The sequence below is a fragment of the Ailuropoda melanoleuca genome, chromosome 17 (assembly GCF_002007445.2).
Source record: "Ailuropoda melanoleuca isolate Jingjing chromosome 17, ASM200744v2, whole genome shotgun sequence".
NCBI classification, from domain to species: domain Eukaryota; kingdom Metazoa; phylum Chordata; class Mammalia; order Carnivora; family Ursidae; genus Ailuropoda; species Ailuropoda melanoleuca.
The window spans coordinates 23,483,500-23,497,416 of NC_048234.1; the positions used below are offsets into that span (position 1 = coordinate 23,483,500).

The 13,917-nt window shown below is 43.1% G+C and overlaps 1 protein-coding gene across 4 annotated transcripts in view; it reads right to left on the bottom strand.

The window, feature by feature from the left end:
• DOCK8 (dedicator of cytokinesis 8) overlaps positions 1 to 13,917 on the bottom strand; it is a 225,120-nt gene that overhangs the window by 53,457 nt on the left and 157,746 nt on the right. For all 4 annotated transcript variants that reach the window (XM_034647178.1, XM_011225814.3, XM_011225815.3 and 1 more), the window contains 2 exons: positions 5,849 to 5,998; positions 4,032 to 4,145 (listed from right to left, as the gene is read on the bottom strand). In XM_034647178.1, coding sequence (XP_034503069.1) covers positions 4,032 to 4,145; positions 5,849 to 5,998 — 264 coding nt within the window. The remainder of the gene's footprint in view (positions 1 to 4,031; positions 4,146 to 5,848; positions 5,999 to 13,917) is intronic.

Sequence of the window (13,917 nt, forward strand, 5' to 3'; positions counted from 1 at the left end):
ACTCTAGCCGAACAGGTGTCCCCCATGTGGATTCTTGGCCCGACCCCCACCCTTGTCAAACCTACAACGTTGCAGCAAACCTGTGTTGCAAATGATCTGGTGGTATGTCTTCAGCGTAACATAATATCATTATTTTCACAAAAACGCCACTGTGTCTGAGAAGCTGAATGAAAGGAGCTGACCCCATATGGGGCCACTCAAAACTGATGCAATATGACTGGGCGACTCTCACACCACAACTGTTCTTTTGTAGTTTCTAATTAAAGGCCCCGATGGGGAGTTCTCAGACCAGTTCCCTAGATAAAGGCATCGCATTACTGAGGAAAATATGTAGTCCCCACAAAAAAGGTGCAGAGTTTACCCCAAAGTAAGAAGGGAGGAAGTGGAGGAAAAAAAAAAGAGAAAGCTGGAAGAGTCTTTCCTTGAACAACCAAACCATGAAAAGTACAGCATAGGGAGGACAGTCAACCATCTCGTAGTAACACTGTATGGTGACAGTGGGGACTACACTTGTGGTGAGCATTGCATAATGAATAGAATTGTTGAATTGATATGTTGTATACCTGAAACATATAATACCGTATGTTAATTTGACTTCAGTTAAAAAAAATTAAAACGAAAACAAACTGGGCAATGAAATCCTGACAACAGTGACAAAATGGAAGCGATGAAATCCTGACAACAGTGACAAAATGGAAGAGATCATTTGCTTCCCTCAGGTGAGTGACAAATGAAGACCCAGACTCTATGGGCTCTGACTCAAGGTAGCTTCTTTTAAGGCAAAGTAGGGAAAGGGGGAGCCATGAGGGACCTTGAGCCTCTCAAAAGATCATCATCGACACCCTTGTGCCCTAGCAAGGGAAACCAAGCATCTCATCCTTGTGAACGCACATGCCTCCTCTTCGTGGACTCTGAGAGTGGTTTTATAAATGACATAAGTTAAATAAACAACATATCTTCAGCCATCTTAGGAGAAGCCATTGTGCTGTGGGTCATTTTGTGTATAGGATCAGTAAGTCTGTAGTTCGACTTTTACTTGAAACAAATGAATACCGTTACATATTACGTAAAAAATAAAACATGGCTTTTGTGTAAGAACAGTTATCAGAAACTACGCTCTTTGTCAGTGTGTCTTGCTGGCTGACTTTGGACCAATGGAGCCACCAGCAAACTGAACTGGTTAGAACTGGATCGTATGCCCCTCACTTAAGGGTCACTCACCAGGAGCTGTTGGGTCAAACCAGTCAGAATGCGAAACCGTAAGATATTTGTCCTTGAAAGAAGGTCACAGTATAGGTATCTTAAATAGGTCCCTTAAGATGTCATTAAAGACGGAAATTTCAAAAATAATTTTGGTGATATTTAAAAAAGAGTAAGGTGCAGTACTAGACATATCCTCCACAAAGTTCAGGACGCACAGTAGTGGCCTCAGTGGCACTCCCCAAGGGATGGGTGTTACCTTAGTGACACTTGGAAAGTGACATCAAGGAATTGAAAAGCTAGATTTGTGTATTATTAGTGACTATTAAAAAAAGGCTGAGATCATACCCATTGTCACAAGGTCTATAAATGGTGGAAGATATGACAGGGTGTTTGAATGAGGGGAAGAATATAACTTGGCTCAGGTATGATGCTCATACTCTATCTGGACAGCTGGGATCAATGGATTGAACGACCCTTGACCACAGGCAGTGATCACCGTTGGTCTGAGCGTTACACTAATTATGCTGACCAATATCACTGGCCAACAGATCATAGGATCAAAACGTCCAAGCCTGAATAGATCTAATCCAACTCTGGCTTTTGGCAGATGAGGGAGCCACGGATGCCAATGTAAAGCTGCGCAAATCACAGAGCAGCTGAATGACATCGCTGGAATTAGAACACAGGTCTCCAGATTCCAAGTCTGAGGCTCTCTGGAAGCTGAGACACAAAAGAGGGAGAAAGAGAGGGTAAATGAGAAGCAACCCTAACCTAAAAGAAAAGGAAAAGATTGAAAAGAGAGAGAGAAGAAAGTAAGGAAAAGAGAAAATTATAACGGGCCTCTGCAGGGCAGGTGGATATCTCCTTTGGGCTGCCTTATTGGCTTTTCGGTAATGAAAAGTGTCTGTGTGTGATGGGAGAGTGTCTCCTTCGCCGAACGTGAGCCAGACTTCTCTGAGCTGTTTTTCAAATAGACACCCCCTTGAGCATGTCCTCCAGAGCTCGATTTCAGCAAGGACCCTGCTCCATCAGTTTAGCCAGAGCCCCCCTCGCCAGCCTTGATGTCTGACCACCTTGATATCTGCCCAGTTCCTCATCCCTCATCCCTCACCAGTCCCTGGGGGTTTCTGGTCACCCTGGCCTGTCTTCAGCAAGAATCCTGTTAGGTTGGTTCAGCCAGAATCCTCCACACTTCTGAGGCTTCTGCTTATGAATTTTTCATCCACTGATCCCCCCACCCCGCTCCCTGACTATAAGTTCCCACTTTTCCTTATATTTATAGTTGGGCCCAGTCTCCAGTACTGTAAAATCCCATTGCAACAGTCCCCACACTTATCTCGATAGTCCTGAATAAAAGTTTGCCTTACTGTTTAATAAGTGTCATGAATCATTTTTTCTTTACAAGCCATGGGCCTACTGTGGTGTTCAGTATCTCCTTTCTACATATCCACCTCTAAGTTTGGAAAAATGGATTAACTTATATTTGTAATTCATCCAATGACCTGTTTTGGAAAACATATTAACTTATGTTTGCAATTCATCTGATGACCTATAATCCTCAACATCTAAGAGGGACGGCACAGAGGAAAGGCATAATCCTCCATGCCCCCCCCCCCCACCACCACCATTCTGGTGGAATCTGAAACAGAAGATCCATGCAGGGTCAGGAGGTCAGGGCACACAAGATACTGGTGTTCCGGGAATTCTGATGTTTCCTTGGGATTCTATTTTTACAAATCGGTGTCCTTTTTAGGACTTCCTTTAGAAAAGTCATGGTCTTTTTGGTGGGGGGGGGGAGGGGAAGATCTTTCTCTATTACAAATGAGGAAATGAGACCCAGAGAAGTTGAATGAATTACTTAGGGTCACTAAGAGATAAACCACGAAGAGCCAGGTCTGATGGCACAGAGTGATTAACCCACTGCATCCTGGAGTTAGGGAGATGTGGCTCTTTCCAACCTGGACAAGTTACAGGACTCTTCTAAACTTCAGCTTTATCATTTGCAAAACATAGAAGACACCTTGCGAGGATTAAAGATACTATTTCTAGAAAATGTTCAGCACAGTGCCTGGTGCACAGGAAGGAGCCAGCCGTGGTGACGGTGCTGGTGACGGTGCAGGGGGTGGGTGGGTGGCAGTGGGAGCTGGAGGTGGTGACAGTGGTGGTGGGTGGTGCTGACAGTGGCAGTGACAGTGGGAGGGGTGGCTGGAGCGGGAATATGGAAAGAAAGAAGAAGCAACAATAGCAACCAACCACTACTTATATTCCTACCGCTGGAGCCATTTAAGGGGGATGGCGAACAAAAGAAGAATCCTACTTAAAAATCTGAGGTGGCGGCACTGCTAAGACCCTCTTGGATTGTAAATATTTCCTTTGTGCTCAGTGACGTTTGGCGGATTTTATCAGGGTTGTTTAAAGTCCGAATTCCACAACCACATTGTAATTAACTACCCTAATACGTGAAAAGAGACCTCATACGTTGAATTCTAGACCTGGTCTGAGACCGAATGCGACCGTCATGTGATTTCTGTTAACTGTTCCAGTAAAGACGATCAGAGCACTAACACCTCTCAGTTCTCCCACATTTAACTTGTCGACCCTTCTGTGCTAGGTTGGCAACTGCTCCAGGAATCCATGCGAACCAGCATGTCTAGTGATGTCCACAGCAGAAGACAAATGACATAAAACACATGATCACAAAACCCCAGAATGTACAGGAGCCAAGCTGTCTCACTTGGCGATGAGTCTGACAGTATACCATGGCAAGGAGTAGGACGCTGGAAGAGAAGGAACCAGCAACAACACAGCTATGTCTGGGGGACACTCACCTGGTTACAATAATGTTTGATGAGGTTAAATACAAAGCCACGATCCATGAGTGAGAGGAGATCATACAAGAAGAAAGCCAGGCTGATGTTGATCTTTTCTGCCTGTTCATTTTCCTTAAAAACAAACCAACACCCAAATCATTTTGTGGCAAACCCTGATCATGAACAACCGGGTCCCTGGTGGGAAAGCCCAGAAAGACAGGTCCTATTATTTCAGGCAATGTCCCTGGGGGAGAAATGGGGTAAAGCTGGTGACCCTGCGAATTGCAGCAAATATAAGTGGGCCCTTAGCAGGTGCCATGAGTGTTGGGTAGAATCAAACAATTCTTCCTTTATGGTTAAATATTTAGGTACATTTCCTTCAGTCTTCTTTTTCCCTGCATGCATATTTATATATATATAATTGAGCTCGTTCTCTATACACAATGTTGGGCCTCAAATTTTTTCATTCAACATTATACTATGAACGTCTTCCCACAGTTTTACCATTTCTTCAAAACCTGTTTTTAATGGCTATCTCATATTTTTTCATATGCTTCCATAACTTATTGATTCTGGTAACTACCATTTTGGCAAAACTAACATGCAAAGCATCCATTACCTTTAGTGGGACAGATTCTTAATTTATAAGGATTGTTGAGAAGATCTCTTCAGGATACAAGGATTGGTTTTTACCTAAGGAATTCTTTCCCTCCAATTAGGCAGCATTCCCAGCCTAAGAGGGTCAGAGTTAGACACGGTAGAGTGAACTCTTGCATGAACTGAGGCCAGGTCTTTGCTTTTGGTTATTTCTCAGTGCTCGTGTTTATGAGAGATTTTACAGGACTTCAGAGCACCTGGGGATTCACTTTTTCATATTTATGTCCTTCATTTTCAGAAAGATAAATCACTTTTCTCTGCCTCTATTGAAAATATGATTTTAAAATATTTTCCTTTTGTTCGGATGTGCTGTTTGCAAATTCAGGCCAAGCTGAGCAGCCCCTGGGATGGAGAGAGACCTGACAGAGAAGTTTCCTACAGTATCTCTCAGTGACAAGTCCGCCTGTTCCAGGATCCTGCAGAGGGACCACTCCTGGGCAGTTTACGTAACTGTCTGAACATTCTGGGCTTGGAATCTTCAGTCCTGGCTTTGCTGCTAGCCGCGTGGCTTTTGGAAAGTCTAACAACCTCACTGTGCGTCCTTTTCCATGCCTGCCAAAACGGAGACGCCACGGCTGCACTGAGACAGTTTGCCACGAGCAATAACCAGACGGAAATCTCCTGAGCACTGGGTACTCTACAAGTTCTTAATAATGATAAAGCTATTAATAATGGCCACTGCTGCCTCAAATTTTATAGTTGCCTTTTAATTGTTCTACTTCCTTTTATTCATTTTGCAACTTTCTATTTTGACATAATTTCAAATACGGAAAAGGTGCAAGAATATAGTACAAAGAATTCCTATTTGCCCTTCGACCAGATTTATCAATACTTCACATTTGGGTACACTAGCTTTATCATCCTCTCTCTGTATATAACGATTTTTTTTCAGAGTCATTGACTCTGACAGTAGGTTGCAAAAATCATCCCCATTACGTTGTACATAATACATCAAGATGTATTTTCTAAGAATGAGAATACTCCCTCACGTATCTATATTGACAATCCCCCAGCCCCACCCCAGAGTCCCATCCAGTATAATAACTGCGCTCAGGTGTCATGTCTATTTAGTTATATTTAAATAACTGTCTTAAGAGGACACTTTTTTTCCCTGCTTACGGAAATAGCAGACGCACAAGGTCAAAGATTTAGAAAATAAAGAGTGAAGGCCCAGTTACCTTCTGAGGTTTCACTAAAAGGGCTGCAGTCTCCGAGGTGACCACATTAACAATAGTAGTTATGTCATCTTTGAAACGGTCGGAAAAACGAGTCCTCCGAAAATTGTCCCGTTTGTCCATGTTATGTACGTACTGCGCCATGCTTTTCACCTACAGAGGGGGTGGGGGAAATGTCAACAGAGAAACTGGTGAGCTGCTTGTACACTGGGGGAAAGGGGAAAAGACTTGAAGAAAAGCTCATGAACAGGGGACTTTCTAATACTTCATCTGCGCCGGTGGTTGCCCAAGGACTTGACAAAAAAATGCTGTGGCCGCACAGAGGGTTACCATGGTGGCAAGAGGTGGGAAGGATGTCCTCTTCTTGACCCCAAGTCAGGGGGCTTCCTCCTTTAGCTACAGTGTTAGAAGACTCCCCTTCCCTCAACCACCCACGGGAAGGCAGACCTAGCTTGGGCTCTCGTTCCCACTCAGGCACTGCTTGATGGTGACACCAACACAGAAGGAACTGTCTATGATACTGTTTTTGATGTGAACTGAAGTCACTTCTGTCCCCAAAATGGCAATAAGGAGAAGAGGGGACAAATGCTCCTCTTGAGTTTCAAGTTGAAACAGGGAGCACAGTTTTCCAGAAACAATTCTATATTACGCTAGCTGGAAACTTAACCACTATTGGGAACAGTGCCTCTAGGAGAAGTTATGTTTTGAATTCAATTAAGACTACCTTGCTTTATATATCTACCTAAAATATATATTTATATATTTAAAAGATATGTATTAAAATACACAACAACATACAACACCAGCTCAATGCCTACCACCACTTAAAATCAAGATCACGTTTTGTTTTTTGGACTTCCTCTCGAGGCCAGGAGATTTGTGGGTAATACAGGCCCCTTTGACATGATCTGAGGTCGTGTCTCCTCCTTGTTAGAAGTTCCTTAGACCTATCAGGAGCACCCTGATGGGCAAGGCTGGGAGTTCTTACCCTTGGATGCCTACCCTCTGAGGTCATTTTCGTGAATGTGCCCAGGCTAGTCAGATAGTCACTGCAGAAAGAAATGGCCCTAGGAGTTAACTGCCCAAATTTGCCTGAAGATGACCCCCTAGGTCAGGGCTGGAAGAAGAGGGGACAAAGCCAGTTATATGGGAAAAATGCTCTCCGCTCCTATGATGTGAACTGAAGTCACTATATGGGAGAATGTTCACGTGCTGCCAGTAGCTTTCTGGTTCTAAGAATGCAGGGCCAACAATTTTCATTAGCATTGAGACAAGCAGAGATAAAAAACAGAGGGAAGGTGAAATAAGAAGAGAATAACACACAGGCTTTATGTGTTTTCTGTTTTCAGATAATACCATGGCCAGCTTGGAGAAGACCTAAGAACATAAAATCCTAAGCCCAGGGTAAGGACCATGGATTCTCTTCACTGTAGAGCCCTGCCCTGTTCCGGACACACAGATGAGTCTGTACCTCACAGAGTCTCACATACTTGGTGGGAGGGAGGATCAGGATGAGAGATGGGGACTGGGCTCCATTTTTGTCTGACAAAAGTGTCTCTCTCGCGATGTTCCTAACAAAGGACCTAGGAAAGACAAGACCTCTTTGTTTTGACCAGCCCCCATCCTGATTTTCTTCTGGCGAACTCACCCTAGCACCAGACTTTTAGAACTCACTGTTATATCCGGCTCCTGCCTGCTGAGCTTGGCCATCCTACAACCAAATAAATAATTCTCACAATACCGTACTTCCAACTAATGGCCTCTTTCCAGACTGTAAGTCACTTGCCAGCTACTGTGTCCTTCGGCTCTTCAGAGAAGAGCATCCAGTAGAAATAAATACTATTGGACGCTTGGTCTATTATTTGTAGGGGGGTGAGGCACGAAAATACTTTCCCCCCATTGGCCTTCATGACCCATTGACAGCAGGGGTACCTCTAAAGAACCTATTGGTGCAAAACTTCATGTTCTGAGCAAACCAGGTCACCTATTTACCTGTGGGTCCCCAAAGTCTGGCTCAGCAGTTTCTAGAAGCACAGGGATTTATTCATTAGCAAGTGTGACATTGGCCCACGGCCTGTGTTCAACAGCTCTGATGCCAAAGTAGCCGTTCATTAGCGCTTGGGCATTAACACAATTGAAGGGTGTTAAATGGCACAGGTTGTTGGCTAAGTCTAAAGAGGTTGTCCTTTCTTTCTCTTCAGGCTTCTTGGGAAAAAACCTGTTTTGGTTTTTTTTTTTTTAATCAAGTATTTTGTTTTTATTTTTTTATTTATTTTTTAAATGATTTTTTATTATATAATGTTAGTCACCATACAGGACATCCCCGGATTCCGATGTAAAGTTCGATGCTTCATTAGTTGCGTATAACACCCAGTGCACCATGCAATACGTGCCCCCCTTTACTACCCATCACTGGTCTATCCCATTCCCCCACCCCCCTCCCCTCTGAGGCCCTCAGTTTGTTTCTCAGAGTCCATAGTCTCTCATGTTTCATTCCCCCTTCTGATTACCCCCCCTTTCTTTATCCTTTTCTTCCCCTATCGATCATCCTAGTTCTTATGTTCCATAGATGAGAGAAATCATATGATAATTNTAATTGTCTTTCTCTGCTTGACTTATTTCACTTAGCATTATCTCCTCCAGTGCCGTCCATGTTGCAGCAAATGTTGAGAATTCGTTCCTTCTTATAGCTGAGTAATATTCCATAGTATATATGGACCACGGCTTCTTAATCCAGTCATCTGTTGAAGGGCATCTTGGCTCCTTCCACGATTTAGCTATTGTGGACAATGCTGCTATGAACATTGGGGTGCATATGGCCCTTCTCTTTACTACGTCTGTATCTTTGGGGTAAACACCCAGTAGTGCAATGGCTGGGTCATAGGGTAGTTCAATTTTTAACTTTTTAAGGGACCTCCACACTGTTTTCCAGAGTGGCTGTACCAACTTGCATTCCCACCAACAATGTAGGAGGGATCCCCTTTCTCCACATCCTCTCCAACAATTGTTGTTTCTTGCCTTGTCTATCTTTGCCATTCTAACTGGCGTAAGGTGGTATCTCAGTGTGGTTTTGATTTGAATTTCCCTGATGGCTAATGATTTTGAACATTTTTTCATGTGTCTGTTAGCCATTTGTATGTCTTCATTGGAAAAGTGTCTGTTCATATCTTCTGCCCATTTTATGATTTGTTTATTTGTTTCTCGTGTATTGAGTTTGAGAAGTTCTTTGTAGATCTTGGATACCAGTCCTTTATCTGTGGTGTCCTTTGCAAATATATTCTCCCATTCCGTGGGCTGTCTCTTAGTTTTTTTGACTGTTTCCTTGGCTGTGCAGAAGCTCTTTATCCTGATAAAGTCCCATAAGTTCATTTTATCTTTTATTTCTCTTGCCTTTGGAGATGTGTCGTGAAAAAGGTTGCTCTGGCCGATGTCATAGAAGTTGTTGCCTATGTTCTCCTCTAGAATTTTGATGGATTCCTGTCTCACATTGAGGTCTTTCATCCATTTGGAGTTTATTTTTGTGTATGGTGTGAGAGAGTGGTCAAGTTTCATTCTTTTGCATGTAGCTGTCCAATTTTCCCAGCACCATTTATTGAAGAGACTGTCTTTTTTCCACCGGATGTTTTTTCCTGCTTTATCAAAGATTAGTTGCCCAAAGAGCCGAGGGTCCATTTCTGGGTTCTCTATTCTGTTCCATTGGTCGATGTGTCTGTTTTTGTGCCAGTACCATGCTGTCTTTGTGATCACAGCTTTGTAGTACAGCTCGAAATCCGGCATTGTGATGCCCCCAGCTTTGTTTTTCCTTTTCAACAGTTCCTTGGAGATTCGGGGCCTTTTCTGGTTCCATACAAATTTAAGGACTATTTGTTCCAGTTCTTTGAAAAATGTCCTCGGTATTTTGATCGGGATAGCATTGAAAGTGTAGATTGCTCTGGGTAGTATGGACATTTTAACTATGTTAATTCTTCCAATCCATGAGCATGGAATATTTTTCCATCTTTTTATGTCTTCCTCAATATCTTTCAAAAGTGATCTATAGTTTCTAGCATATAGGTCCTTTACGTCTCTGGTTAAGTTAATTCCAAGGTAACGCATGGTTTTTGGTGTTATTGTAAATGGGATGGATTCCCTAATTTCTCTTTCTTCAGTCTCGTTATTCGTGTATAGAAATGCAACTGATTTCTGGGCATTGATTTTGTATCCTGCCACCTTACTGAATTGTTCTATAACTTCTAATAGTTTGGGAGTGGATTCCTTTGGGTTTTCCATATAGAGTATCATGTCATCTGCAAAGAGAGACAGTTTGACTTCTTCTTTGCCGATTTGGATACCTTTGATCCCTTTTTGTCTTCTGATTGCTGTTGCAAGGACTTCTAGTACTATGTTGAATAATAGTGGCGAGAGTGGGCATCCTTGTCGTGTTCCTGATCTTAAGGGAAAGGCTTCCAGCTTTTCCCCATTGAGAATAATGCTTGCAGTAGGCTTTTCATAGATGGCTTTTATGAGATTGAGAAATGTACCCTCTATTCCTACACTCTGAAGGGTTTTAATCAGGAAAGGATGCTGTATTTTGTCAAATGCTTTTTCTGCATCAATTGAGAGGATCATATGGTTCTTGAGTCTTTTCTTGTTGATATGATGTATCACATTGATTGATTTGCGAGTGTTGAACCATGCTTGCATCCCAGGTATGAATCCCACTTGGTCATGATGGATAATCCTTTTAATGTACTGTTGGATTCTATTAGCAAGGATCTTGTTGAGGATTTTGGCATCCATATTCATTAGAGAAATCGGTCTGTAATTCTCCTTTTTGAGGGGGTCTTTGCCTGGTTTGGGGATCAAGGTAATATTAGCCTCATAGAATGAGTTTGGTAGCTTTCCTTCTGTTTCTATTTTTTGAAATAGCTTTAGGAGAATAGGTATTATTTCTTCTTTGAATGTTTGGTAGAATTCCCCAGGAAAACCGTCTGGGCCTGGAGTTTTATTATTTGGAAGGTTGTTTATCACTGACTCAATTTCTTCATAGTTAATTGGCCTATTTAAGAAATCTATTTCTTCCTGTTTCAGTCTTGGTAGTTTATAGGTTTCCAGGAAGGCCTCCATCTCTTCCAGATTGTTTAGTTTTTTGGCATATAGCTGTTGATAAAAGTTTCTAATAATCCTTGCAATTTCAATGGTGCTGGTCGTGACCTCTCCCTTTTCAGTCATAATTTTAATAATCTCAGTCCTTTCTCTTTGTTTTTGGACAAGTTTTGCCAGTGGTCTATCAATTTTATGGATTCTCTCAAAGAACCAGCTTCTAGTCCTGTTGATCTGCTCTACTGTGGTTCTGGTCTCTAATTCATTGATTTCTGCTCTAATCTTGGTCAACTCCTTCCTTGTCAGTGGGTTAGGCCTGTCCCTCTGTTGCTGTTCCAGTTTCTTGAGGTGAGAATATAGAAACTGCATTTTAGATTTTTCTATTCTTTTGAGTGAGGCTTGGATGGCTATGTATTTCCCCCTTAGGACTGCCTTTGCAGTATCCCATAGGTTTTGGACCGTTGTGTATTCATTCTCGTTGGTCTCCATAAATTGTTTAATTTGTTTTTTGATTTCCTGGTTTATCGAGTCATTCTTGAGCAGGATGGTTCTTAGCCTCCAAGTGTTTGAGTTTCTTCCAGGTTTTTCCTTGTGGTTGAGTTCCAATTTCAGAGCGTTGTGGTCTGAGAATATGCAGGGGATAATTTCAATCTTTTGGTATTGGCTGAGACCTGTTTTGTGTCCCAGAGCATGATCTATTCTTGAGAATGTTCCATGGGCATTTGAATAGAATGAGTATTCTTTGGTTCTGGGGTGTAGTGTTCTATATATATCTATGAGGTCCAACTCGTCGAGTATGGCATTCAAAGCCTTTGATTCTTTGCTTAGTTTTTGCCAGGGTGTTCTGTCTATTTCTGATAGTGGGGTGTTGAGGTCCCCTACTATTACTGTGTTCTTATCTATATGTCTCTTTATTTTGGTTAAGAGTTGGCTTGTGTATCTTGCTGCTCCCCTGTTGGGGGCATATATATTAATAATTGTCATATCCACTTGTTGAATACTTCCTTTAAGAATAATATAGTGCCCTTCTGTATCTCTCTCTATGGCCTCTAGTTTAAAATCCAGTCTATCTGATATGAGAATTGCTACTCCAGCTTTCTTTTGAGGTCCATTTGCGTGGAAGATGGTACTCCATCCCCTTACTCTAAGTCTGAATGCATCTTTGGGTTCAAAATGAGTCTCTTGTAGACAGCAAATGGATGGGTCATGTCTTTTTATCCAATCTGCAACCCTGTGGCGTTTTATGGGAGAGTTTAAGCCATTTAGATTGATAGAGATTATTGACAGATATGATTTTAATGATGCCATTTCTCTTTAAAGTCTTTGTATCGGTTGTGACTTGCTGCTCTGTATCACTCTTGGGGCCTTTTTACCTTTATAGAGCCCCCCTTAATATCTCCTGTAGGGCTGGTTTCGTGGTTACGAAATTGGTTAATGATTGGCGATTTTGGAACGTCTTTATTTCTCCATCAATTCTGAATGACAGCTTTGCTGGATAAAGGATCCTTGGCTGCATGTTTTTCTCTGAAAGAGCTTTAAAAATGCCCCCCCAAGCCTTTCTCTCATTCCAGGTCTCTGTAGACAGGTCTGACGTAATCCTGATACCTTTGCCTTGGTACGTGAGAAATTTCTTTGCCCTGGCCGCTTTCAATACTGTATCCTTGGATCTAATATTTGCGAATTGCACTATGACATGCCGTGGCGTAGGTTTGTCCTGGTTGAGCTTGGATGGGGTCCTCTCTGCCTCTTGGACACGAATGCTTGTTTCCCTTGCTAGATTAGGGAAGTTTTCAGCTACAATTTGTTCAAATATCTCTTCTAGACCTCTGTTTTTCTCCACCCCTTCAGGGATGCCGATGATTCTGACATTGGATCGTTTCATAGAGTCAGTAATCTCCCGTAATCTACATTCGTGGGCGTGGATTTTTTTAAGACCAGCTTCTATTTTCGTTTTTTCTTCTACTAACCCATCCTCCAATTCGCTAACGCGTTCCTCTGCCTCGGTGACCCTGGCCGTCAGAGCCTCTAGTTTTGACTGTATTTGGCCCATAGAATTTTTAATTTCTGTCAGATTCGCTCTCATTTCTGCCCTTAGGGATTCTATATTCTCAGCAACGCTTTCTCTGATGCTTTTTTCAAGTTTACTCATCATCTTGACCATTGTTGCTCTGAATTCCATTTCTGATAATTGGGATACATCCATATGTATTAATTCTGTGGCCGAGGCCAATTCTGTGGCAGAGGCCACAGACTCATTATCTTTTCTTTGCTGGGGGGGACTTCTCCTTCTCGTCATTCTGATGAAGAGAGATTGCAGGGTTGTCCAGAGCCCAAGTGTTGACTGGGACCCAGGCCGTGCGCCCTTGTTTTATAGAGATCTTAGGGATGTGGGCTTCTTCCTTAAAGAGTTTATTTATTTATTTGAGAGAGAGAGAGACAGTCAGCAAGAAAGGGAACCCAAGCAGAGGAGTGGGAGAGGAAGAAGCAGGTTCCCGGTGGAGAAGCCCGATGAGGGACTCCTTACGGAGCGTTGTGATCACACCCTAATCCGAAGACAGGTGCTTGGTGACTGCGCCACTCAGGCGCTCCGGGTTGTGGGCTTCTTGATTTTTCAGCCTGCCTTCTGGGGGAGGGGCCTGCCGCGTCGATACTCAGGAAACCCTGTTTGGGTAGAGTCTCCGTGTCCCCTGTGAGGGGGGATGGGGATGGGCACCCTGTGAGCCGGTATTTCCGGGCTTTTGTTCTCTGGCGGCTTTCCCTGGCGGTTTGCTATGCCTCTTCTGAGAGAGCAGCAGCGGCTGAAATTCAGCCTCTGTCTCAGAACAGAGGGATCGCGGATCGTTCTCCACTGATGTTCTGGCCACTTTAACTCTGTTTCTGTTGGTGCTGCTCAACCCTGCAGCATCCCGGGCTGTGCGCCCCACACCCGGCGTCCCAGCCCTCACTTCCAGGGCCGGCACGTCTCTGTCCTTTGTGTTTCCAACCCCGCC